Source organism: Scyliorhinus torazame, chromosome 19 (genome assembly GCF_047496885.1).
Source record: "Scyliorhinus torazame isolate Kashiwa2021f chromosome 19, sScyTor2.1, whole genome shotgun sequence".
NCBI classification, from domain to species: domain Eukaryota; kingdom Metazoa; phylum Chordata; class Chondrichthyes; order Carcharhiniformes; family Scyliorhinidae; genus Scyliorhinus; species Scyliorhinus torazame.
In genome coordinates, this window is record NC_092725.1 from 98,922,535 (window position 1) to 98,947,716 (window position 25,182).

General features: G+C 49.5%; 1 protein-coding gene across 3 annotated transcripts in view; it reads left to right on the forward strand.

Annotated features, from left to right (window-relative positions):
* Positions 1-25,182, forward strand: part of btbd11b (BTB (POZ) domain containing 11b) — a 195,553-nt gene that overhangs the window by 120,699 nt on the left and 49,672 nt on the right. The window contains exon 2 of one of the 3 annotated variants that reach the window (XM_072484897.1): positions 6,993-7,133. The exons of 1 other annotated variant lie outside the window; for it this stretch is intronic. In XM_072484897.1, the coding sequence (XP_072340998.1) occupies positions 6,993-7,133 (141 nt within the window). Of the gene's footprint in view, positions 1-6,992; positions 7,134-16,750; positions 16,896-25,182 lie in introns of those variants that run through there. One more of the 3 variants, XM_072484899.1, reaches the window with a different exon arrangement.

A 25,182-nucleotide genomic window follows, 5' to 3' on the forward strand; every position in this document is an offset into this window, starting at 1 on the left:
ATATACTATTAACCAAGGAGCTGCCTAAATGGACAGATGTAAAACTTTCTGCCCCCTGCGTTTTTAGTAAACAGCAACAAAAATGACCTCTGCAACAAACTGGGGAAACCATAACGGAACTCTGCTGGTGGTGGAAATCAGGTGATCTTGGGGACATGAGTGCACCTGTCACTCTCTCGGGGGCCAATTTAGGGAGATTTCCCCATCTTCTGGATGGGAACTTGGCTCTCTTTGGGGTATCATGAGGGAAATGCTGCACAGTCAGATGTACCGTCTTTTGCAAGAGATGTTAAATTGAGATGACTCTGCCCCTAAGGTGTCAACAAAGCTTCACTATGTGATCTACACACTTTAGCAAACTGGAACAAACAATACTGCAGATGCTGGAAACCTGAAATAAAACCCCCCAAAAATGGAAATACCCAGCACGTCAGGCAGCCTCTGTGGCGAGGAAAAAGGTTAAACTGTGTTTCACTCCACAGTTGTTGCCTGACCTTGCGTTTCCAGCATTTTAAGTTTAACTGGAATCCAGTAGATGCTGGAATTTCTGGGATTGTGTGTGTGGGGTGCCTGAGCCCGAGTCTGTGAATACAACACGGATGAAAGTGTAGCAGAGTTTGAACTGAACTTGCAGCATTCCTGCTAAAAGATTTTAGTTGTCTGAATTGGTCAAATGCCAAACAAAACAAAGTAAGCCTCAGACACACCCACTGGGAGAACCCTTAAGAAACCATTTGAAGACGCGAGTTGAAATCCAGGCTACAACCATCCCATACCAATCCACTTCTAATGTGGTTTTTGATGATGTTGACTGAGTTTCTTTTTCATTTGGCACAGAACCATAGTCAAACCGTGCAGTCCAAGAACTTTTGATTTATTTTAATAAACCGGGAAGAGTGAAGAGCTCTATATTCTCCAGCAACTTTTGTTAGTTTAAACATCAGTCCCAAAAAAAGAAAATTGGAGGCTTCAGTTATTAATTATTCTTAGCACCTATCAATGTTAAAACCTTGCATTGAAAAGGAAAGATTGCATCCACATAGCACCTTCCTTAATTGTGGGACTTCCCAAGGCACTTTACCACCAATGAAGAACTTTTGAAGTGTAGTCACTGTTGTAATAAATGAATATACTGCCTGTTAACTTTCACTATTACAAATTCTTGCATTTATAGCATAAAGTGGTCACATTGTAATTACTAGCTAACAACTGTAGGTGCTTCAGTGCCACCACTGGTAGGAGGGTGTCATTACAGCATGACTAGTTTACATAGGAAGATTATATTATAAATGTAGACATAGACAATCTAAAAGTAATGTCAAGATTTATGGCATTGGGATGAGGACTGAATTATATCATAATGTCCTGGTCCAATTGTCCCCATGTCCTCTTCCCTGCTTCACCTGAAAACTGCATTTGATCTGGACTCCCCCTGTAAATTGCCACCAGAGATTGGCTGGTATTAGTGAAACGTGATCCTGTTATGGGCGAGGCGTTTTCAGAACCCCAAAATGTATCATGGTGTTCTTCCAACCTCTCCCTTTAATGGATTTGTTGCTTTTCCGAGCACGCGGCTTTTTCCCCAGCTGTGGGATTACAATTATGGACACGTGGGTTTTTAAACACTGTTTATTCCATGAACTCAACTTAACATCTTAAATAAACATTGGAGCTCTTAACACCCCTTACTTCAAAGATCACTCAGAAAATATTGCAACAGTAAATAACTCCTTAAAATGTTCCTTCAAACTTCCAAGAGACTTAACACCTTTAAACAGTATCACATCAGGTTAAAGGATATATATATTTTCTGTAGAATGGCAGAGATATATTAGCTTGGTTGCCTTCAGCTCCGGCACCTTGCTTTCTTCCTGCAAACTGCAAAACAAAACTTCAAAATAGCTGAACTGAGTTGAGCTCCACCCACTCTCTGACATCACTGTTTCTTAAAGGTTCATTGCTTACACATCCATTTCTTAAAGGCAATCTCGCATGACAATACTCACAGCTGCATTGCCTCCAGTAACCTGTGCTGATTCATTAATGATCTTTTACTGCTTGTTGATGTCTCTTGTGTCAAGGCCATTGTTTGCCAGTGAGGAATAGCAATGGGCATGGCAAAGCTAAGAAGCTCTTTTACTGGACTAATAACCCAAAGATCATGAGTTCAAATCCCACCATGACGGTGTGAAAATTTTAATTCCATTGTACAAGAAATTAACATTTCTACTGAAAGTTTATTAACCTGAAATGTTAACTCCGTTTCTTTTTCTACATATGCTGCCTAACCCGCTGAGTATTTCCGGCTTTTTCTGTTATTTCTTCGGATTTCCAGCCTCCAGTTAAAAGCCAGGATGTTGTTACGTCGTAAAAACCCAACTTGTTCACCAATGTCATTTTAGGGAATGGAACCTACATTTTTCTGTAGTATCTGCCCATCCCACCAGCCTGTCTAAGTCCACTTGAAGTCTATCTTCATCCTCCTCACAGTTCACAATAGTTCCAAGTTTTATGCCTTCTGCAGATTTTGAAATTGCGCCCTGGACACACAAGTCTAGGTTAAAAATATAGATCAAGATTAACAATGGTCCTTGTACAGACCCCTGGGAAACCCCACTTTATACCTTCCTCATGTCCAAAAAGCAACCGTTCACCACTATTCTCTTTCCTGTTGATTGCGTGTCCCAGCTACCCCCTTTTCTATTCCCCGGACCTCACTGCTGGCAAGTCTATAGTGTGGCACTTTATCAAAGCAAGGTTCGATTTCCGATTCTGATCTGGAGGTCCATAAGACATTGGAGCAGAATTAGGCCACGCCGCCCATCGAGTCTGATGTCAGATGTCAATTGCACACTGTTGGATTTTATTGTGATGGATGTTATCCTCGGGTTACAGCTTTGCTGCTGGCCCCCACATCCTGTGTCCTAGTGAAGAAACCAACTGAAATAAAGGACCAACCCCTCTCCCTATCCCCAATCATCTCTCTCTAATGTTGACTGTTCAGCATTAGCTGTCATTTTTCAACCTTACTCCTTTCTTTCTGTGAAACTAAATTGACCCACATCCATTAAAAAAAAACCTAGAAACAGTATTTTTAGTAAGGGCTGAAAATGCAGTAATTGTCCTTAATGGCACACGGATCTATCAATATATTGTGTTTATAAAGATGATAGTGATTCACGTGCAAGTCACCACACCTTGGGCGGGATTCTCCAATCCCGCGCAGAGTCCACGCTGTCGTAAACGACGTCGCGTTTTACGATGGCGTGAACGGGTCACTCCCAGGACTAATTCTGGCCCCTACAGGGGGACAGCATGGCGCAAGAGCGGTTCGCGCCGCTCCAGCTGCTGATGCTGCCGCAAGCTGCATCGCGGGACCCGCACATGCACAGTTGCGCCGACGCCAACATGTGCAGTGGCGCCGGTGCCAACATGTGCATGCGCAGTGGCCTCCTTCAACACGCCCCGGCGCAACATGGCGCAGGACTACAGGGGCCAGCGCGTAGGAAAGGAGGCCCCCAGCCACAGAGGCTGGCCCGCCAATCGGTGGGCCCCGATCGCGGGCCAGGCCGTATCGGAGGCCCCCCCCCATCCCCACAGGCCGCCACCTGAACCTTCAATGCCGAGGTCCCACCGGCACAGCAGTTTAGAACGGCGCCAGTGGGACTCTGCTCTTTTCTTATGGTCGCTCGGCACATCCGGGCCAGAGAATCGGTGGGCCGGCTGCGGAGAGCGGCCTGCCACCAGCACCGCACCAACCAAGTTGCACCAATGGCGCCGATTCTCCGCTTTGCGGGGAATCGTGTGCCGGCGTCGGGGCAGCGTGGCCCGTTCGCGGGGATTCTCCGGCCTGGCCCAGGGCTGGGAGAATCCCACCCCTTGTGTTCCAGTCAGTGATATCAACCCAGCTAGAATCGCACTGTAACAGCTTTTGGTTTGGGTCTGAAGAGCTGAAATATTCTTTCAGACCATATTTGTCCTGTTAGCTTTCTGATCCCTGCACAGCAGAGATTGTTGACAGCAATGTCAGTTAGTCCCATAATCTTCCATTGTTCTATAATAACCTTCAATGCATTGATGCAAAGATCAAACGGCTTCAGATCCCTCAGTTAAAGAAGACCTCTCCATTGATGTGTTGTGCAAACCTTGATAAACTGAGGCGTTCCATAAACCTTGTCAAACATATCATCATTTCACTCCACATTCATGACTCACCACATTTTCAGACAAACCCATTTAAGATGCTCACCAAGAATGTGTGAAAGATTTGGGGGAAATTTACAACCCCGGTTGTTTCACCACGACTTGTTTTGCCACAGGGTAAGGTTAAGCAGAAACAGATCATCTTATGCAAAGTAGCAGAAATATTATGAAGTAGCGGAATATGCAGGACCATGCAGAAAAAGCCAGGAAGCAGGTTAAGTTTGGGATTAATACAGGGCCATGGGGAGAGAGTGGGGAAGTGGAATTAGTTTTATTTGCTCTTGAAAAGATCCAACACGACCTTGTGCTGTAAACTCATTTGGCTCTGATTTGCTGGGTAGGGCGAATGTTTCATTCATTTGGGTGAAAGGTTGCATTGTGGGTGGCAATGGGATAAGATCAATTGAAGGAACCCCTAAACCATTCTAGTTTTGTAGCCTCCTCGATTTACACAAGGAGGTGAAAGATATCAGCCAGGTCAGCATTAGAGTTTGCCTGTGTGCCTCAGTGTGTTGTCATCTTGGTGTGACAGCCACATTCCACCACTGGATATCCGAGCTATCTACACTCAGCAGCTTCAGGAGCCCGGGGATTTTCACAAGTGGTAAAGCATTTTTCCCCAAAGGAAGGACACATTAACAGGCAAGTCAAACAGCCTCAATTGGGGCTTCCAGTAGCTTGGCATCGGCAGTCACAGGGCACTTGAGGTCACAGGTTGACATAAAAGGCATTGAGGGAGGCAAAGGGCAAATGTCAGAGGTTTACAAAGGAGAAAGTGAGTGCAGCAGAAGTATGCAAGATAGTCATCACTTATGGACCTGAAATATAATAGTCGTTTGGTAATACCAAACTTGGAGTATTGCTGAGAGAATTTCCTTGGCAATCCAAAACACTTGGCAACTAATCAATACCCCTTTTCGCAGATAGCATCAATTGTTCCCGTTGAAATTTTGTATTCTTACATCTGTCTTGATGAAGTGCATGTTAAGAAGCTTTGACAGCATTGTCTCCCTTTTCAGCAATATTCAAGGAACTGGAATACTTCTCTCAACATTACAAGTGATTGGCCCATTATTTTAAAACAATTTGAAAATTGCCTTTATTAAATACAGGGTACTTATTCCTTCTCATTGGAGCTGATGGAGACATGTCACTCTTTGCAGAATTTTGTAGGTTTTGAGTGGGGGCTGGAAATGAAGCTTCACTCGTGGGATCAGACTTTGTAAATTCATCCTGAGGAGAAAACCGTCAAGAGAGAGCAAAATGCCAACAATTTTACAAAACAGGAATTTAATTATTAAATGAGCGATCATTATTACTTCCATCAACCACCCCATCCCCGAGTGGTACCTGTTTAAACCTTAACCATTACTGTGATGTAGGGGTACGGGGCCAGATAACAGAAAGGGATGTGACACACACCGGGTTTGTAAGCAGCAAGAGTTTATTAAACTGAGTGATGTAAAGTCACAAAGAACTGGAGATAATAACTAGGCATCAGGATAGTCTGAAGGAATTTGAGTGACTGACAATTATCCAAACTATGTTCTGGTTTGACACTTTTTGTCCAGTGAAAGTTGTTTGATGTTTCAAATCAGTGGTATTTTATCGCTAATGTAATAGCAACCCAGAGCAGTCCAAACCCCTCGCCTGCCCACAAACCTTAATCTGAAACCCCGCACTGAGTGCACATGACTTCAATCCAAACCTCCTCTATTCAGTCCCAAGCCTCAAAAATGGGCGTTGTGTAGAGCAGCAACCTACTACTGCTTCTCTATTGTGTGATCTTTTAACCTATTTTCCAATTCCACTTTTGTGAACTCTGCCTTTGCATCCTTGCCTTTGCTTTTACTTAAGTTTAAGACACCAGTTTTGGACCCATTTTTCTCCGGGGAGACGGTGGCGTGGCAGTAATGTCACTGAACAAGTAATCCAGAGCCCTGGCTCTGGTGGAATTTAAATTCCGCGAATAAATCTGGAATTGTAAAGCCAGCCTCCGTAATGGTGACCATGAAACTCATCGATTGTCGCAAAGGCAATCTGGTGAAGGAGGTGCTTACCTGGTCTGGCCTATATGTGACCCCAGCCCCAGAGCAATGTGGTTGACTCTTTAACTGCCCCAAAATGGCCGAACAAGCCACTCGGCTCAAGGGCAGTTAGGGCTGGGCAACAAATGCTGGCCTGTTAAGGAAAATGGAAGAAAAACAAATGCCACCTTTTTTAATGATGGGGCAAAGGGGCTTGGATTTTACCCTGTGAGTTGAATTGCTTGATTTTTGTCTAATGAGTATAAATCAACCAGTTTTTAGAGGCAGATTGATAGTCTCTGGACTATAATCCAGAGACACAAGGTTCGAATTCCACCATGGCAGATGGTGAAATTTGAATTCAATAAAAATCTGGTATTGAAACCATTGTCGACTGTTGTAAAAACCCACGTGGTTCACTAATGTTTTACCCGGTTTGGCCTACATGTGACTCCAGATCCACAGTAATGTGGTGACGCTTAACTGCTTTCTGTTCATGGGTAATTGGGGGTGGGCTACAGATGCGAGCCTTGTCAGTGACACCCACATCCCAAACCTCCATGTGAATCTGTAAACACAGACAATGATTGGGAGATTAGCAGATGCTGTCTTATTGCAGAGTTGAATTTTTCTGAAGCCCATTCTTTCATACCGGATGTTAAAGCTTTCTTAAATGATAATGTAACAGAAATGGTCTGTTTCTGACGACTGAGGGATGATGCCTTGCATTTCAGTCTTTTTCTCATCTTTGTTTTACTCCAGGAATCCTGAGCCTGCCTGAGAGCCTGAATCTGAACAGGGAGATGAGCAAGTCCTCAGGAACTCCAATGTACAGTCAGTCTGAGCTCCGAGCCATTGAACAGTCTTTACTAGTTACTCGTGTGGGGAGCATTGCTGAACTCAGTAAGGAAAGAATTTAATCATTCAAGCATTTCCACCGTTCCGCACCACTCCAGCCCACTGCACAAGTGTGTAAACGATGCTTTAATCTGAGACTTTATTAATACAAACATACCTTTTGTGTATTGCGACTCCATATTACCGAATGCTTGTGGAATCTTTCTTGAGATTTCAGAGTTTGAGCTGTATTTTTCACCAGCACAGGGATTATGCTTTGCATTAGCAATGTTGGAAAATGCCACAGTCACACTGCCCAAACGTTGAAGTCCTCTTAATATTTCTCCTGTTGACATGAAAGGGAAGGTTTTATGGCTGAATTGTCCTCAAATCATCTCTGAGACAACTGGATACCATACTGGGGGTGGCAGCATAGTGGTAATGTCACTGGGCTTTAATCTTCAGTTTCATGCCCTGGAAACAGGGATTCAAATCCCTTTTGCATCAGCTGGGATTCAATTAATTAATCTGGTATAAAAAGCTAGACTCATTCATAATCATTGTGAAGCATTGTCCTAATAACCTACCTGGTTCATTAAGGCTTTTTAGGGGAGGGAATCTGACTGGTCTGGCCTATGTGTGACTCCAGTCACAGAGCAATGTGGTTGGCTCTTGATTGCCCTCTGGAATGCCCTAGCAATCCACTCAGTTGTAGACAGCTTGCCAGCACCTGCTCAAGGACAATTCAGGATGGGCAATAAATGCTGGCCTAACCAGAAATGTTTGCATCCCAAATTTAAAAAACACCAGAGGAGATAGGTTACTTACTACATGTTACGTTATCTTGTTTCATTGCCAAATGCAATGACTGCAGGAATAAATGGGGTGATGTCAACTCAGCCATGATTTATTAGTTGACTGACTTCAAATTCCTCCAGCTGCCATAATGGTTGAACAGAATCGAGGGGCTGAGTGGCCTGCTGCTGCTCCTGCCTTCCTTTTAAAAAAAAAAAAAAAAAAAAAAAAATCTTCAACCTCCCCCCAGCCCGAATGTAACATGGAGGGTTCCCCGACACCCTCCCTTCCTCCACAACCCCCATGAAGGGCAACCCCGTCCTGATCGCACACGCAAATAAAATGCCACCTTGGCAGCCAGGGTGCCAGGCTGACACTGCCAGGGTGCGCAGGAGGCATCAGCAGTTCCAAGACACCACCATGCCCAAAAGGGCATGCAGCTGGGGGCGTCCGATCCCTTGGGAGACTCCCATAAGTGCCGTTCCGTCTGGTCCCCGTTTCTGAGGACCAATACCAAAAGGCGCTCACCCGAGGTCTCCCTGCTCCTGCCTTCCTAAGAAGGAATCATGTCGCTGAGGATTGCAAACAATGCTCCAAATGATCTGGAATTAGGTAATGGAGGGTGAGTGGGGGGGGGGTCTTTGAAATTTTCAGATGGCACAAGATTATGGAGCATAACTATGTCTGGAGAGGATTGTGAAGGGACTTCAGGAAATTCTATACAGGATAGTAATCCCGACAGTTAGATGTTGGATTGATTTTAATGGAGCAATGCGAAGTAATGAATTTTTGATGGCCGATTGAAGAGAAGGAAAATGGTGAAACTTTCAAAGGAGAAGCGTAGCAGAAATATGTCAATGTTGCAAAGAGGAAACTAACTGATGTTTTAAAAATAAAAAAAAGTTTGGACGAGACCGAGGCCACTTTATAAGATCCTGAGGGGTCTTGGGATGGAAGTGGAGAGGATGGTTTCCCCTTGAGGGAGAACCTAGAACTCGGGGTCACCGTTTAAAAATGAGGGGTCGCCCATTCATAATGGAGATGAGATGATGACTTTTCAGTCTTTGGAACTCTCTTCCTGAGAAGGTGGTGGAATCAGAGATGTGTGAAGCTTTGAATATTTTAAAAGCAGAGATGGATAGATTCTTGGTGAACAAGGGGATGACAGGTTATTAGAGGTAAATGGATGCAGATTTGAGGTTACTATAGATCAGTCATGATCTTATTAAATAGCAGAGCAGGTTCGAGGGGCCGAATTGCCTACTATTTGTTCATCTATTTGTAAGAATTGAAAGGTTTTATAAAAAGCACCCCGTTTCCCTGGGTTTCTGTGGCTATAACTCATATTTCATTCTGACTCCACAGTATAAATATTCCCCACATTCTCTGACTGTCAGCTTTGACAAGAGTCATTGGACTCGAAACGTTGGCTCTTTTCTCTCCCTACAGATCCTGACAGACCTGTTGGGAATTTTCAGCATTTTCTCTTTCATTTTATAAAGAGGACTGCAGACTTGGAAAAACAATGGGGTAATATTGTACCGGTTATGCCTCAATTAGGAAAAGTCAAGTTCTGGGTGTCTTTAGGAAGGTGTTTTTAATTATTTTATGGGATGTGGGCTTCGCTGGCAATTTCAACTTTTGTTGCCTATCCCTAATTTCCCTTTAACGCAGTGTTCTTCAAACCTTTTTTCTGGGGACCCATTTTTACCAACCCGGCCGACCTTCGCGACCCAACCCGGCCGACCTTCGCGACCCAACCCGGCCGACCTTCGCGACCCAACCCGGCCGACCTTCGCGACCCGCGCCGGCCGACCTTCGCGACCCAACCCGGCCGACCTTCGCGACCCAACCCGCGCCGGCCGACCCTCGCGGCCCGCGCCGGCCGACCCTCGCGGCCCGCGCCGGCCGACCCTCGCGGCCCGCGCCGGCCGACCCTCGCGACCCGCGCCGGCCGACCCTCGCGGCCCGCGCCGGCCGACCCTCGCGACCCGCGCCGGCCGACCCTCGCGACCCGCGCCGGCCGACCCTCGCGACCCGCGCCGGTCGACCCTCGCGACCCGCGCCGGCCGACCCTCGCGACCCGCGCCGGCCGACCCTCGCGACCCGCGCCGGCCGACCCTCGCGACCCGCGCCGGCCGACCCTCGCGACCCGCGCCGGCCGACCATTTTCTCTTACCTTGTTTGCTGCTTGTTTGGAGGAAATGGTTTTGGGTCCCTTTGGCCCTCGTACACGCTCCTCCAATGGAACCTGTTGGATGAAGGTGAAGCCTTCTGGTGTCGGAAAGTATGGAGTCTCCATCTGGCTAAAGTTTTGCATTTTTTTCCTATAAAATGTTATGAAATAAACCCCCCCCCCCCCCCCCCCCCGCCCCCCCGAACATGCGAAAAAAATAAATAAATAAAAGGAATTAAAATAAATGAAAAAAAAATAAAAATTAAATGAATAAAATAAAACCCCTCCCGAACTTATAAAACAAAAAGCTGCGACCGTTTAAAGAAAAAGTGGCCGCACTGTGCATGCGTGCCCGATCATCGGTGCGCATGATCTGGCACGCATGCGCAGTGCGGCCGCATTTATTTATATGTTCGTGGCTATTTTGAAGGCCGCTTGGAGCCGCCGTTATTAACAGACGGCTGCTGCGGCCGTTGCACGCAGATTTGCGCGATCGGGAGTCCCGCGACGGACGGCTCCGCGACCCTCCCGACACCCGCCCGCGACCCACCTGTGGGTCGCACCCCCGAGTTTGACAATGCCTGCTTTAACGGAGTGGCTTGCCACATCATTTCAGACAGCAGGTAAGACCACAAGTTGGGAGGGTAGCAGGGTCATTTGCGTACTCCAGGTGTGATCAATCCCTGTCATTTTGTGAGTTGCCTCAGACCCAGGCAAGGGTCTCATGCTCAAGGTCATGAGTTTTGTCCCAGTGACTGAGGGACAATGGCTGCTTTCATGCAGAGGATCCTTCAGAAAGAGGACTTGTGTTTCCTTCAAACAAATGGGGGGAAAAAGCAACTGGAAACCACCACGTACTATTCCTTAGGCTTTTGCTCTGAATGTGTGAGGCTCTTACGAGCAACTGAGGAGGACAACGCAAGAACACAGCTCGGGAAGAAATGAGCACAGGACCTGTCCTGAGGCAGATCACTACTACTTTAGGAAAGTTGTCAAGGCCAAGGAGGACGTGCAAGAGAGATTTAATGAGAAGATCGCAGGGATGGGAGGGTTTTGTTATTCGGAACAGTTGGGATTGTTCCCATTAGAACAGAGAAGGTGGAGAGGAAATCTGAAAAGAGGTGTTCAATATCTTGAAATGTTTTAATCAAGCAATTAGGGGAAATTGGTTTCCACAAATGATGAGTCCATGACTCGAGGGAATAAACAAGATCACTACCATGAGAGAGTCACTGCGAAGAGAGGGTGGGAGAATTTTATTCACAGGAGGGCTGTTGGGATAAGGAATTTGCAGCCAAAACAGGAATCTATGCAGAATCTTGAACAGCTATAACAAGGATATATTTTTTCTTTTTTTAAAAAAAAGAGTATCCAATTATTTTTTTTTCCAAGGGCAATTTAGCGTGGCCAATCCACCTAGCTTCCACATCTTTGGGTTGTGGGGGCGAGACTCACGCAGACACTGGGAGAATGTGCAAACTCCACACACACTGTCTCAGGGCAGGGATCGAATCTGGGACCTGGGTGCTGTGAGGCAGCTATGCTAACCACTGCGCCACCGTGCTGCCCCCATTACAAGGATAGTTGATAAATCTGTATGAACGATTGTCTACAGCAATTGAGATGAGGGATATTTCTTTCTGAAAGAGATTCTAGTGGCTCAATGGCCTCTTTCTGTGCAGTAACATTCTAAGTCGGGGAAAGGTGCAGCTAATTTAACAATTGGCAGTGAGCTACATGATCAATTCATCGGATTTGGTGAAGTTTGAAGGAGGAATGTTGGTCAGGAACTTCCAATTGTGCCACAGGGCGTTCTAACTTCCACTTAAATCCCGACAGTGGCCATGTTCAACATCCTCACCTGCCGCCCTCCTTCGTTACTCATTCCCTGGGGCTGAAACACACAGGTCTCTAACCCAGGATTGCGAGCTGATCTGGTATGACGGTGTAGATATATCTAAACATTACAGAATATAGCTTTCTTCCCATGTCCTTCACACACACACACAATCAATGAGGGTACCAATCTCACCCAGTGAGTTAACTTGAAGCACAGACAATACACCATTGTTCACTTCAAAAGGATGTTTGTGAGTCTGTGAAACACAGGCTCTTGCTGCATCATTTGATGTGTTCTTGGCTCTCCATTTCCAAAAGTGTTTGAAAAAATAGATGCTGGTGACTAGAATGTGATTTGCCCACTCTGCTCACAGCCATTGTTCTTGTTTCCTCGCTCCGTATATCTGCACAAACAAAAAGGAACAGCTGGGAAACGATAGCAATGCTTCAATAACATTTTGGCAAACAAGGATCACTGGTGGGAGGAGAGTCAAACTCCTTGCTGAACCTTGGCAGATCTAACTTTGTACAAACCCAACTGACCCTCCCTCCTTCAAAATAGATACAAAAGGTGAGCCAAGTCCATCAATGTCCTGCTGAATCATCTCCCAGTGTTTGTTTATCTGTGTCTCCATCGCAATGTTTCATTAATCTCTCTTGCCGTTAGACAGTCCAGTGTCATTTAAGATTATTGAATTAAACAGCTGTGGTCATTCTGTTGTGTAAACCACTTTCTCCGGAATTGATGGGATGGGTCTGGTCTATCAACTGCCCTGTAGCTGTGGAACTGCACAACTAACTGGGTCGATTAACCAAACCCCACTGCTTGGCAGCAGAGAAGCTGCTTGAGCTTCATCTCAAAGTTCTGAAACAGGCTGACGGCCTTGCTGCTGCTGCCTGTGCTCTTCACCTCAGCCCTGACTCCACACGCAGTTCTGTCTCCCCCCACCGCCACCCCTCCCACGCAGCTCTGTCTCCCCACCACCACCTTTCCCACACAGCTCTGTCTCCCCCCACCACCACCTCTCCCACGCAGCTCTCTCCCCCCCACCACCACCTCTCCCACGCAGCTCTGTCTCCCTCCACCACCACCTCTCACACGCAGCTCTCTCCCCCCACCACCACCTCTCACGCAGCTCTGTCTCCCCCCCATCACCACCTCTCTCGCAGCTCTCTCCCCCCCACCACCATCTCTCCCACGCAGCTCTGTCTCCCCCCCATCACCACCTCTCTCGCAGCTCTCTCCCCCCCACCACCATCTCTCCCACGCAGCTCTGTCTCCCCCACCACCACCTCTCCCACACAGCTGTCTTCCCCCCCCCCCCACCACCACCTCTCCCACACAGCTCTGTCTCCCCCCACCACCACCTCTCCCACGCAGCTCTCTTCCCCCCACCACCACCTCTCCCACGCAGCTCTGTCTCCCCCCACCACCACCTCTCCCACACAGCTCTCTCCCCCCCACCACCACCTCTCACACACAGCTCTGTCTCCCCCCACCACCATCTCTCCCACGTAGCTCTGTCTCCCCCCACCACCACCTCTCCCACACAGCTCTGTCTCCCCCACCACCACCTCTCCCACGCAGCTCTCTCCCCCCCCCACCACCACCTCTCACACACAGCTCTGTCTCCCCCCACCACCTCTCCCACGCAGCTCTGTCTCCCCCCACCACCACCTCTCCCACATAGCTCTGTCTCCCCCCATCACCACCTCTCACGCAGCTCTGTCTCCACCCACCACCACCTCTCCCACGCAGCTCTGTCTCCCCCCCCCCCCCCACCACCTCTCCCACGCAGCTCTCTCCCCCCACCACCACCTCTCCCACGCAGCTCTGTCTGCCCCCACCACCACCACCTCTCCCACGCAGCTCTGTCCCCCCCCCCCACCACCACCTCTCCCACATAGCTCTGTCTCCCCCCACCACCACCTCTCCCACATAGCTCTGTCTCCCCCCACCACCACCTCTCCCACATAGCTCTGTCTCCCCCCATCACCACCTCTCACGCAGCTCTCTTCCCCCCCCCCCACCACCATCTCTCCCACGCAGCTCTCTTCCCCCCCCCCCCCCCACCACCATCTCTCCCACGCAGCTCTCTTCCCCCCCCCCACCACCATCTCTCCCACGCAGCTCTGTCTCCCCCCACCACCACCTCTCCCACGCAGCTCTGTCTCCCCCCACCACCACCTCTCCCACGCAGCTCTGTCTCCCCCCCCACCACCTCTCCCACGCAGCTCTCTCCCCCCACCACCACCTCTCCCACGCAGCTCTCTCCCCCCACCACCACCTCTCCCACGCAGCTCTGTCCCCCCCCCCACCACCACCTCTCCCACATAGCTCTGTCTCCCCCCACCACCACCTCTCCCACACAGCTCTGTCTCCCCCCACCACCACCTCTCCCACGCAGCTCTGTCCCCCCCCACCACCATCTCTCCCACGCAGCTCTGTCTCCCCCCCACCACCACCTCTCTCGCAGCTCTCTTCCCCCCCACCACCATCTCTCCCACGCAGCGCTCTTCCCCCCCCCCCACCACCATCTCTCCCACGCAGCTCTGTCTCCCCCCACCACCACCTCTCCCACGCAGCTCTGTCTCCCCCCACCACCACCTCTCCCACGCAGCTCTGTCTCCCCCCACCACCACCTCTCCCACGCAGCTCTGTCCCCCCCCCACCACCACCTCTCCCACATAGCGCTGTCTCCCCCCATCACCACCTCTCACGCAGCTCTCTCCCCCCCACCACCATCTCTCCCACGCAGCTCTCTTCCCCCCACCACCACCTCTCCCACGCAGCTCTGTCTCCCCCCACCACCACCTCCCCCACGCAGCTCTGTCCCCCCCCACCACCACCTCTCCCACATAGCTCTGTCTCCCCCCACCACCACCTTTCCCACATAGCTCTGTCTCCCCCCACCACCATCTCTCCCACGCAGCTCTGTCTCCCCCCACCACCACCTCTCCCACGCAGCTCTGTCTCCCCCCACCATCACCTCTCCCACGCAGCTCTGTCTCCCCCCACCACCACCTCTCCCACGCAGCTCTGTCCCCCCCCACCACCTCTCCCACGCAGCTCTGTCCCCCCCCACCACCACCTCTCCCACATAGCTCTGTCTCCCCCCATCACCACCTCTCACGCAGCTCTCCCCCCCCCCCCCACCACCATCTCTCCCACGCAGCTCTGTCTCCCCCACCACCATCTCTCCCACGCAGCTCTGTCTCCCCCCACCACCACCTCTCCCACATAGCTCTGTCTCCCCCCATCACCACGTCTCACGCAGCTCTCTCCCCCCCACCACCATCTCTCCCACGCAGCTCTGTCTCCCCCACCACCATCTCTCCCACGCAGCTCTGTCTCCCCCCACCATCACCACCTCCCACGCAGCTCTGTCTCCCCCAACCACCACCTCCCACGCAGCTCTGTCTCCCCCCACCACCATCTCTCCCGCACAGCTCTGTCTCCCCCCACCACCACCTCTCCCATGCAGCTCTGTCCCCCCCACCACCACATCTCCCACACAGCTGTCTCTCCCCACCACCACCTCTCCCACGCAGCTCTGTCCCCCCACCACCACCTCTCCCACGCAGCTTTGTCTCTCCCCCCCCCCCCCCCCGCCCCCACCACCTCTCCCACGCAGCTCTCTTCCCCCACCACCACCTCTCCCACGCAGCTCTGTCTCCCCCCACCACCTCTCCCACGCAGCTCTGTCCCCCCCCACCACCACCTCTCCCACACAGCTGTCTCTCCCCACCACCACCTCTCCCACGCAGCTCTGTCCCCCCACCACCACCTCTCCCACGCAGCTTTGTCTCCCCCCACCACCACCTCTCCCCCGCAGCTCTCTTCCCCCTCCCCCGCAGCTCTCTTCCCCCTCCCCCGCAGCTCTCTTCCCCCTCCCCCGCAGCTCTCTTCCCCCTCCCCCGCAGCTCTCTTCCCCCTCCCCCGCAGCTCTCTTCCCCCTCCCCCGCAGCTCTCTTCCCCCTCCCCCGCAGCTCTCTTCCCCCTCCCCCGCAGCTCTCTTCCCCCTCCCCCGCAGCTCTCTTCCCCCTCCCCCGCAGCTCTCTTCCCCCTCCCCCGCAGCTCTCTTCCCCCTCCCCCGCAGCTCTCTTCCCCCTCCCCCGCAGCTCTCTTCCCCCTCCCCCGCAGCTCTCTTCCCCCTCCCCCGCAGCTCTCTTCCCCCTCCCCCGCAGCTCTCTTCCCCCTCCCCCGCAGCTCTCTTCCCCCTCCCCCGCAGCTCTCTTCCCCCTCCCCCGCAGCTCTCTTCCCCCCCCCCGCAGCTCTCTTTCCCCCCCGCAGCTCTCTTTCCCCCCCGCAGCTCTCTTTCCCCCCCCCGCAGCGCTCTTTCCCCCCCCCGCAGCTCTCTTTCCCCCCCCCGCAGCTCTCTTTCCCCCCCCCCGCAGCTCTCTTTTCCCCCCCCGCAGCTCTCTTTTCCCCCCCCCGCAGCTCTCTTTTCCCCCCCCCCGCAGCTCTCTTTTCCCCCCCCCGCAGCTCTCTTCCCCCCCCCCCGCAGCTCTCTTCCCCCCCCCCGCAGCTCTCTTTCCCCCCCCCGCAGCTCTCTTCCCCCCCCCCCCGCAGCTCTCTTCCCCCCCCCGCAGCTCTCTTTCCCCCCCCCCGCAGCTCTCTTTCCCCCCCCGCAGCTCTCTTCCCCCCGCCCCCCGCAGCTCTCTTCCCCCCGCCCCCCGCAGCTCTCTTCCCCCCCCCCCCGCAGCTCTCTTCCCCCCACCCCGCAGCTCTCTCCTCCCCCCCCGCCCCGCAGCTCTCTTCTCCCCCCCCCCCCCGCGCAGCTCTCTTCCCTCCCCCTCACAGCTCTGTCTTTGACCCCCCCCCCCACATCCCTCGCAGCATTGTCTCTCTCTTCTACCCCTCACTGCTCCGAATCCTGTGTCTCAGAGCAGACAGGTGATTATCATTCACAGAGCCAATGTAGTCACAGCATATCTTGACACTTGGGAGAACTCTGCATTAACTGTACTACCTGACCCAGCAACCATTCGGGTTGATTTTATGAGGAATGTTACAGGTAACCTGGCCGTGCCTTTGTTTTTGTAGCCATACCAGGAGTATTTGTCTCTGTGCCTAAGATAGGATGTACCTCTCTGTTCTTAAGGTAGGTAGTGTCCAAAAGGAAATCAATCAAAGGGTATTGGACTCAGGCGGGGAAGTGGCATTGAGGTGGAAGATCGGCCGTGATCAGACTAAATGATGAGTAGGCTTGAGGAGCTGTGTGACTCCGATAGTGAGGGAGTCAAAATCCTTTGTAGTTTGTGGACAGCAGAATTCCTATTTATGTGTACGTAGAATATCGCTACGCATTGTGTTCATATGAGGTCATTAATCCTTCATCATCAATCCTGCCATATTTCTGTTGCAGATTCTGATGGAAGTCACTGCAACCTATATCACTATATCTTTCAGTCTTGCATCACCCCGTACCACCATCTGTTGCTTATTCGCAATCACCCCCCTCCCTCTGCCAACCCCCTGCCCTCGCCCTGCAATCTTGTAAATCATTGCAGAGGGTCCTTGATGCACAGTTTTGATGGTCGTCATCGCATGACTCCTGCTTGTTTGGCCGTTGACTAAAAGCGACTTGTTTAATGACTGCCAAGGTTAAATCTTCCAAGATGTTACAGACAAAAAAGTCTGTGAACACTTTTAACAGTTGTACTTTGTAAATAAAAACCCTCTGTTTTAAAAACATTTGATTATTAAGCAGACTGCTCTCTAAACATGGTTGTATAGAGGGTTTGTGAACAGCAAGGTCATCCAATGTGCTGTAGTTATTCTATGCTCTAGGCATTGTATGCCTTGTTTATGGAATCTCTTCTCATAATCTAACCCTTGGGTTCCTGGCAGCATTCTGGTGTATCTGCAATTCGTTCCTTCCAAAGTCGATACCAAGCCTAAGGTGTAGTTTCTAGGGCTGTACACAGTTCTCCAATATTTAGATTTATTGTCACGTGTACCAAGGTACAGTGAAAAGTATTGTTCTGCGCATCGGTCCATGCATGAAAACACATCGGACATACGATAAATACACAGTGTAAATACATAGACATTGGGTAAAGCATATGGAATATAGTGCTAACAAGAGAGAAGATGCGTAGAGAGATCTGTTCAGTCCGTATGAGGTCATTTAGGAGCCTGGTAACAGCGGGGGAAAGCTGTTTTTGAATCTGTTTGTGCGTGTTCTCAGATTTTTGTATCTTCTGCCTGATGGAAGAGGTTGGAAGACAGAATAACCTGGGTGGGAGGGGTCTTAGATTATGTTGCCCGCTTTCCCAATGCAGCGGGAGATGACTGAGTCAATGGATGGGAGACGGTTTCACGTGATGGACTGGCTGGTGTTCACAACTCTCTGTAATTTGTTACAGTCTTGGGCTGAGCAGTTTCCATACCAGGCTGTGATGTAGCCTGTGGGGATGTAGCCTGTGGGGATGTAGCCTGTGGGGATGTAGCCTGATGGGATGCTTTCTATGGTGCATCTGTAAAAATTGGTAATTATACGCCTAACCAGAGTGTTGCATAGCTGTAGCAAAGCTTCCTATCCTTTATATTCTAGCCCTCGGGTTATGAAGGCAGCCTTTTCATTATTTTTGTATCTGTCTGCTATCTTTATGTGATCTGTAGTTAATGAATCCTTACATCTCTTGGGACTTCCACTGTTTCTCGCTTTCCACCATTTAAATGTCCTTTTTTGATCCAAAATATTGAATTCTGGATATCCAGTTGGTGAAGGACAGTATTGGAGTCGGTCTTTACTTGGTCTTAATATTTATTTATGGAGTGAAACACTACAAGCATATACCTCCTAACCCAACCATAAACCAGTTACAATAATTGTTTCTGTATGCTCCAGTGAAACCACAATCTACCTGCATCCAATTAAACAAACACATATACAATTAATGCCAAATGGGTGACCACACACTTACATGTGTTGAAATTCGCTTGTCCCGGTTTCACCCAATCTGTCAATGTCTCTGGAATTTTACACTCCCACCTGTTACTTCTTCTATGTTGTCATTGGTAAACTTTGATATAGGGCATTTTGGGATTTGGGTTTATTGTCACGTGTACCAAGGTACAGTGAAAAGTATTGTTCTGGCTGCAGTCCAGACAGATCATTCCATATATAGGAAAAAAAACCACAGGACATAAGATGGACACACAATATAAATACATAGACACAGACATTGGGTGAAGCATACGGAGTGTAGTACTCCGTAGAGAAGATGTGTGGAGAGATTAGTTCAGTTCATAAGAGGGTCATTCAGGAGTCTGGTAACAGCGGGGAAGAAGCTGTTTTTGAGTCTGTTCGTGCATGTTCTCAGACTTTTGTATCTCCTGCCCGATGGAAGAAGTTGGAAGAGTGAGTAAGCTGGGTGGGAGGGGTCTTTCATTATGTTGCTCACTTTCCCAAGGCAGCGGGAGGTGGAGACAGTCACTGGATGGGAGGTGGGTTTGCATGATGAACTGGGCTCTGTTTACGGTCTCTGTAATTTCTTATGGTCTTGGGCCGAGCAGTTGCCATACCAGGCTGTGATGCAGCCAGATAGGATACTTTCTATGGTGCATCTGTAAAAATTGGTTAGAGTCGATGTGGACATGCCGAATTTCCTTAGTTTCCTGAGAAAGGGAAGGCACTATTGTGCTTTCTTGGTCGTAGCGTCGATGTTGGTGGGCCAGGACCGATTGTTGGTGATGTCCACACCTAGGGATTTGAAGTTGTCCACCATCTCCACCTCGGCATCATTGACGCAGACAGAGGTGTAAATTGGTTTCCTGAATTCAATGACCAGCTCCTTCGTTTTGCTGATGTTGAGGGAGAGATTGTTGTTGTTACACCACGCCACTGGGTTCTCTATCTCCCTCCTGTACTCTGACCCATCATTGTTTGAGATCCGACCCACTACAGTAGTGTCATCAGCAAACTTGTAGATGGATTCCATTGTCCGACTCATTAGTGAATGAAATGAGACACTGGCTTCTAAGTATTGGAAAGGCATTAATGAGAACTCTCAAGGAAAGGAAATAGAATGTTGGAAAGTGTTGTTAGGACCACCAGGAACAGCACTGTTAGTGCCACAGACAGCCACCATCATTTGCCACTGTCCAGGGTATAAGGCGGGGAGAAGAAGGCTGATGACATAAGAGCATTACAAATAGGAGCAAGAATAGGAATTTTGGCCCCTCAAGCCTGCTGTGCCATTCAATAAGATCCTGGCAGACCTGTTACCATAACTCCACTTTCCTGTGACCCCACAATAACCCTTGACTTTGGAGAGATGGTGTGTAGTGATAATGTCACTAGGCTAATAATCCAGAGGTGCAGGATCGTGCCCAGAGGTAGAAATTCCACCATGGCAGCTGGTGGAATTCAAATTCAATTAACAAATCTGGAATATAAAGCTAGTCTCCGTAATGGTGGCCATGACCACCAAAACCCCATCTAGTTGAGGTAAGAAGGTCTTCCATACTTGCCTGGTCTGGCTAACCTGTGACTCCAGATCCACAGCAATGTGGTTGATTTTTAACTAACCTCTGAAATGGCTGAGCAAGCTGCTCAGTTTGATGGCAATTAGGGATGGGCAACAAATACTGGCCCAGCCAGTGACCCCCACATGCCAGGAAAGAATAATCTGAAAATCAAACTCCCTTGTCAATCAAAAAGCTGTGTGACTCAGCCTTGAGTAAATTCACTAGGCCAGACTGCTCACTTGGGAAGATAATTCCACACAGTAATGATCCTCTGGGAGAAGAAATTCCTCCTCCTATCCCTCTTAAACAGGAGGCCCCTTATTTTGAAACTGTGCCCCCAATTCTAGATTCCCCCCAAGGGGAAGCATTCTATCATCATCTACACTGTCAACACCCCCCCCCCCCCTCAGAATCTTGTGTTTCAATAAGATCGCACCTCATTCTTCTAAACTCCAGTGAGTATAGGCCCCACCTGCTCAACCCTGCGTGATGAGAGAAACCCTTCATCCCAGACCAGTGGATGTTCTCTGAACTGCTTCCAATGTAAATCAGACCCTCCTTTAATAAGGTGACCAAAACTGTACACCGTACTCCCAAGTGTGATCTCACCAATAATTTCAAAAGAAAGCACATAGGAGCAGGAGTGTAGGCCATTTGGCCCGTTGAGCCTGCTCTACCATTCAGCTCGACCATTGCTGATCAACTACCTCGACTCCATCTGATGTCATTAGTCTCCGGAAATCTATCCATTTCTGTGTTGAACGTGCTCAATGACTGAGCTTTGTTGCTCTTTTTAGCCTTCGTTTATTAGCTCTGATTATGTCACCTTTGCTCACGAGTCGCCAGGTATCTTTCTGATACCGCCACGTGGTTCAAGCTCGAGTTATGATTAATAAGTCAGCACACCGCTTAGTAAGATTGAAATCAACTGTCATTTATTACTACAACAAGTAATGCTTACACAATAATCCTACTATCTATATAGAAACCTATCACTACTGGCCAATACTTAACTTTAGGAAGGGCCCACCAGGTCAGGGAAACGAATGGCTTATCGAATCGGATCTGTCCCGCGGGATTCAAAAAGGGTGATACAGGTCGATGGCTAGGAGTCTTTATCGGGTAGCGATCGCTGGAGTCAAACTTACTGTTTCTGGTTGATGTTCTTGCGAAGGTCTCGAGCAGGAGAAGAAGGGAGAGAGAGAGAGATCTGAACTTGGCCCCTCACTTTATAGGGCCCAGGGGCTTCCCGCCTCTCGGGGCGGCCCTTGACCCTGAGTCCCAAGTGATTGGACTTGCTCCCTGATCACTGGGTTCGATATATCCAATAACGGGGCGATTCCCTGATCGGGGGGTGGTCATTCACCTGTCTTTGTTTCGGCCACTGCAGGCGCCGACAGGTCTGGCCCGGCATTCAATTGCTAATATGTTGCAATTGTTCCCGGGGATAGCCGATTAAACTGCAGATGTCTGGGTTGATGTGCTGCTAATGGCCTTGAGTATCGATCTGGGCCGACTTCCCCAGAGCCGAATATGCTATTCTGTCTGCAGCTGTCCGTTTGTGTCCTGTTGGCTGCTTTTCCCATCAGCCTTTCCGGTTAGCCATTTTAAATCGGGTTTTGGCCAAATTAATAGGGAATCAGCCATTTTAGGTGGCTACAGCTTCCACAGCCCTCTGGCATGGAGAATTCCAAAGATTCACCTCACTTTGAGTGAAGAAATTCTTGGTTATCTCTGTGTTAAATGGCCGACCCCTAATTCTGACACATCCTTCCTGTGTCTACCCTCTCGAGCCCCGTAAGAATTTTGTATGCTTACGTGAGTTCACCTCTCATTCTTCAAACTCTAGAGAGCATTCTCAGTCTCTCCACATAGGACACTACCACCATTCCAGGAATCGGTCTGGTGAACATCTCTCTATGGGACGTATGGGCGGAATTCTCCGTTCCAGCGGCTACGTGCCGACGCCAACGGAGAATCCATGGGTGGTTCACGTCAGGAAAATAGGCGCAAACCCCTCACCGATTCTGGTACCGGTAAGGGGCTAGCATTACCCGCGGATCGCGCGGAAAACGGCCGAAGAATGGCCGGGTCCTCTGCAGCGCATGCGCGGTGCTGATGGCCTGCATCAGTCGCGCCAATAAACATGGCACAGACCGTGCTCGAACCCTAAACCGCCTACCTCGACCCCACAGCCCACCCACTGGCCACCCCCCAGCAGAAGCCCCCCCAGCCAGCGACACTGATCCCGGACGAGTGTGCAGCGCTGGACACCGCCTGCAGCCGGCACGCCGGGTTCCCGACCGTTGAGACCACACGTGGCCCACGCCATTGGGAACTCGGCCCATCGGGGGCAGAGCATCGTGGGTGGGCCGGCCGATGACGCGTAAACAGCCTTGGGACTGCGCGTAATGCACGTCCCGATGATGGCGGCTTGCAGGGGGCGGAGCAGCGCAAACTGGCTGGAGTCCATTCTCCGCCCGATCCTGTTTTCGGCGTCAGGCTACGGAGAATCCCACCCTATATCTTTCCTTCAATTGGGGAATCAAGAATGTACAGAATATTCCAGGTGTGGTTTCACCGAGGTTTTATATAATTGGAGTAAGATTAGGGCAAAGGTGAGGAAAGGCCACTCTCGCCAAGACATTCACCTCCTGGTTTTCAAACTCCTCCACTTCTCACAGCCGTATCTAATATCTAACACACATCTTTCAATTCCACTAACTACAGGAATCAGGGTCTTGGTTTGATATTTGGATTTCTTTCAGCAGAATGTTTTAAGATCAATGCATTCTGAGGAGCTAAATGTCAAATTAATTTTAACATGGATAAATGTGAGGTGATGGCAGGAAAAGTGGAAACATCACCTACATCTTCGAAAATAGGAACTGAATGGGCTAAAAGGTCAATGTTCGAGGGATGTAGGTAAAGTCAGCAAGCAATTAACGAACCACTGGGAGTTGCTTTTTTATGTGGGTGTTGCTGGCTGGGCCAGCATTTGTTCCCCATCCGTAGCTGTCCTTGAACTGAATGCTTTGCTCGGCCATTTCAGAGGGCAGTTAAGAATCAACATTGCTCACTTTCCGTGTTGAGTTTGCACATTCTCCCCGTGTCTGCGAGGGTCTCACCCCCACAACCCAAAGATGTGCAGGGCAGGTGGATTGGCCACGCTAAATTGCCCCTTAATTGGTAAAAAAATATATTTTTAAAAAAATATGAACATTGCTGTGACTTTGGAGTCACATGTCGGCCAGACTGGGTAAGGGTGACAGATTTCCGTCCCTAAAGGACATTCGTGAACCAGATGGGTTTTTAACAACAATCTTGATAGTTGTCATCGTCACCATTACGGAGAGTGGATTTATATTCCAGATTTTACTGATTTGAGTTTAGATTCCACCAGCTGCCATGCTGGGTTTTGCACCCATGTCCCCAGATCATGAGCCTGGGCCTCCGGAGTACTAGTCCAGGGCATTACCACGACACCGCCATCTCTCGGGTTAGAATTGAAAAGTAACAGCTTGTATAAAACCTGGTCAGGCTGCATTAACAGTACTGGGCACAGTTCTGTTCTCCATGCCATAAAAAAGGACATGGCAGCACAGGAGATTTCCAAAAATGGTAGCAGAACTGAGAGGTTACAGCTTTGGGGAAGATTGAACAGGCTGGAGCTTTTTCCCTTTGGATAATGGAAGATTTAGAGATGTCCTGGACGCGATCTTTAAAATTATGAATGCATTCGACTCGTTAGTTGTGAGAGAATGTTTCTACTTGTGGGAGAACCTAAAACTAGAGGTCATGTATACAAGATAGTTAATAATAAATGCATTCAATAGGGAAATTTGGGAGACATTTCTTTCCCCAGAGAGTGATTGGAATGTGTAGCTCGCTACTGCAGTAAATGATCGAGACAAGTGACTTCGATGTTATCAGAAGGAAACCAGAAGAGTATATGAGAGAAAAAGGGATAGAAAGATGCTGAAAGACTGAGATGAGGGAGATGGAATGAGACAAAACCTGTGTGAATATAATCACCAGAATAGTCTATAATAAAAACACTGTGCTGGAAATACTCAGCAGTTTGGCAACATCCGTGGAGGGAGAAACAGAGTTAACATTTCCAATCAAATAGGACTCTTATTCAAAACACCAATGGGAAAGTGGATAGCAAAGAGGGTGGACAAGGTAAAAGAGGACATTGGAAATCTTTTCAGAGAGGGGAGCAGAACTTCAAGATGGGCATTGAGTTCTGAAGAAGAATCATTTGGACTCTAAGCGTCAACTCCGTTCCTCTCAGGGCGGCACGGTGCTGCAGTGGTTAGCACTGCTGCCTCACAACGCCGAGGACCCAGGTTTGATCCCAGCCTCGGGTCACTATCCGTGTGGAGTTTGCACATTCTCCCCATATCTGCGTGGGTCTCTGCACATTCTCCTCATGTCTGCATCAGTCTCGCCCCCACAACCCAGAGATGTGCAGGCTAGGTGGACTGGCCACACTAAATTTCCCCTTAACTGGAAAAAATGAATTGGGTACTCTAAATTTAAAAAAAACACACAAAAAAACAACTCTTCCCCTCTACTGTCGCTACCCGACCTGTGTTTTTCCAGCACTTTCTGTTTTTATTTCAGATTTCCAGCATCTGCATTATTTTGCTTTTATTACCGGCACAGGATAGTTGTTTGGAATGGTCTGTTTCTATGCTGTGACTTCTATGTAATTTGGTGGCTTGGCCAACCATCAATGAGTTACTTGTATCATGGTTACTGGATTAGTAATGCAGAAAACCGGACTGATAATCGAGAAAACACGTTCAATCCCACCAGGA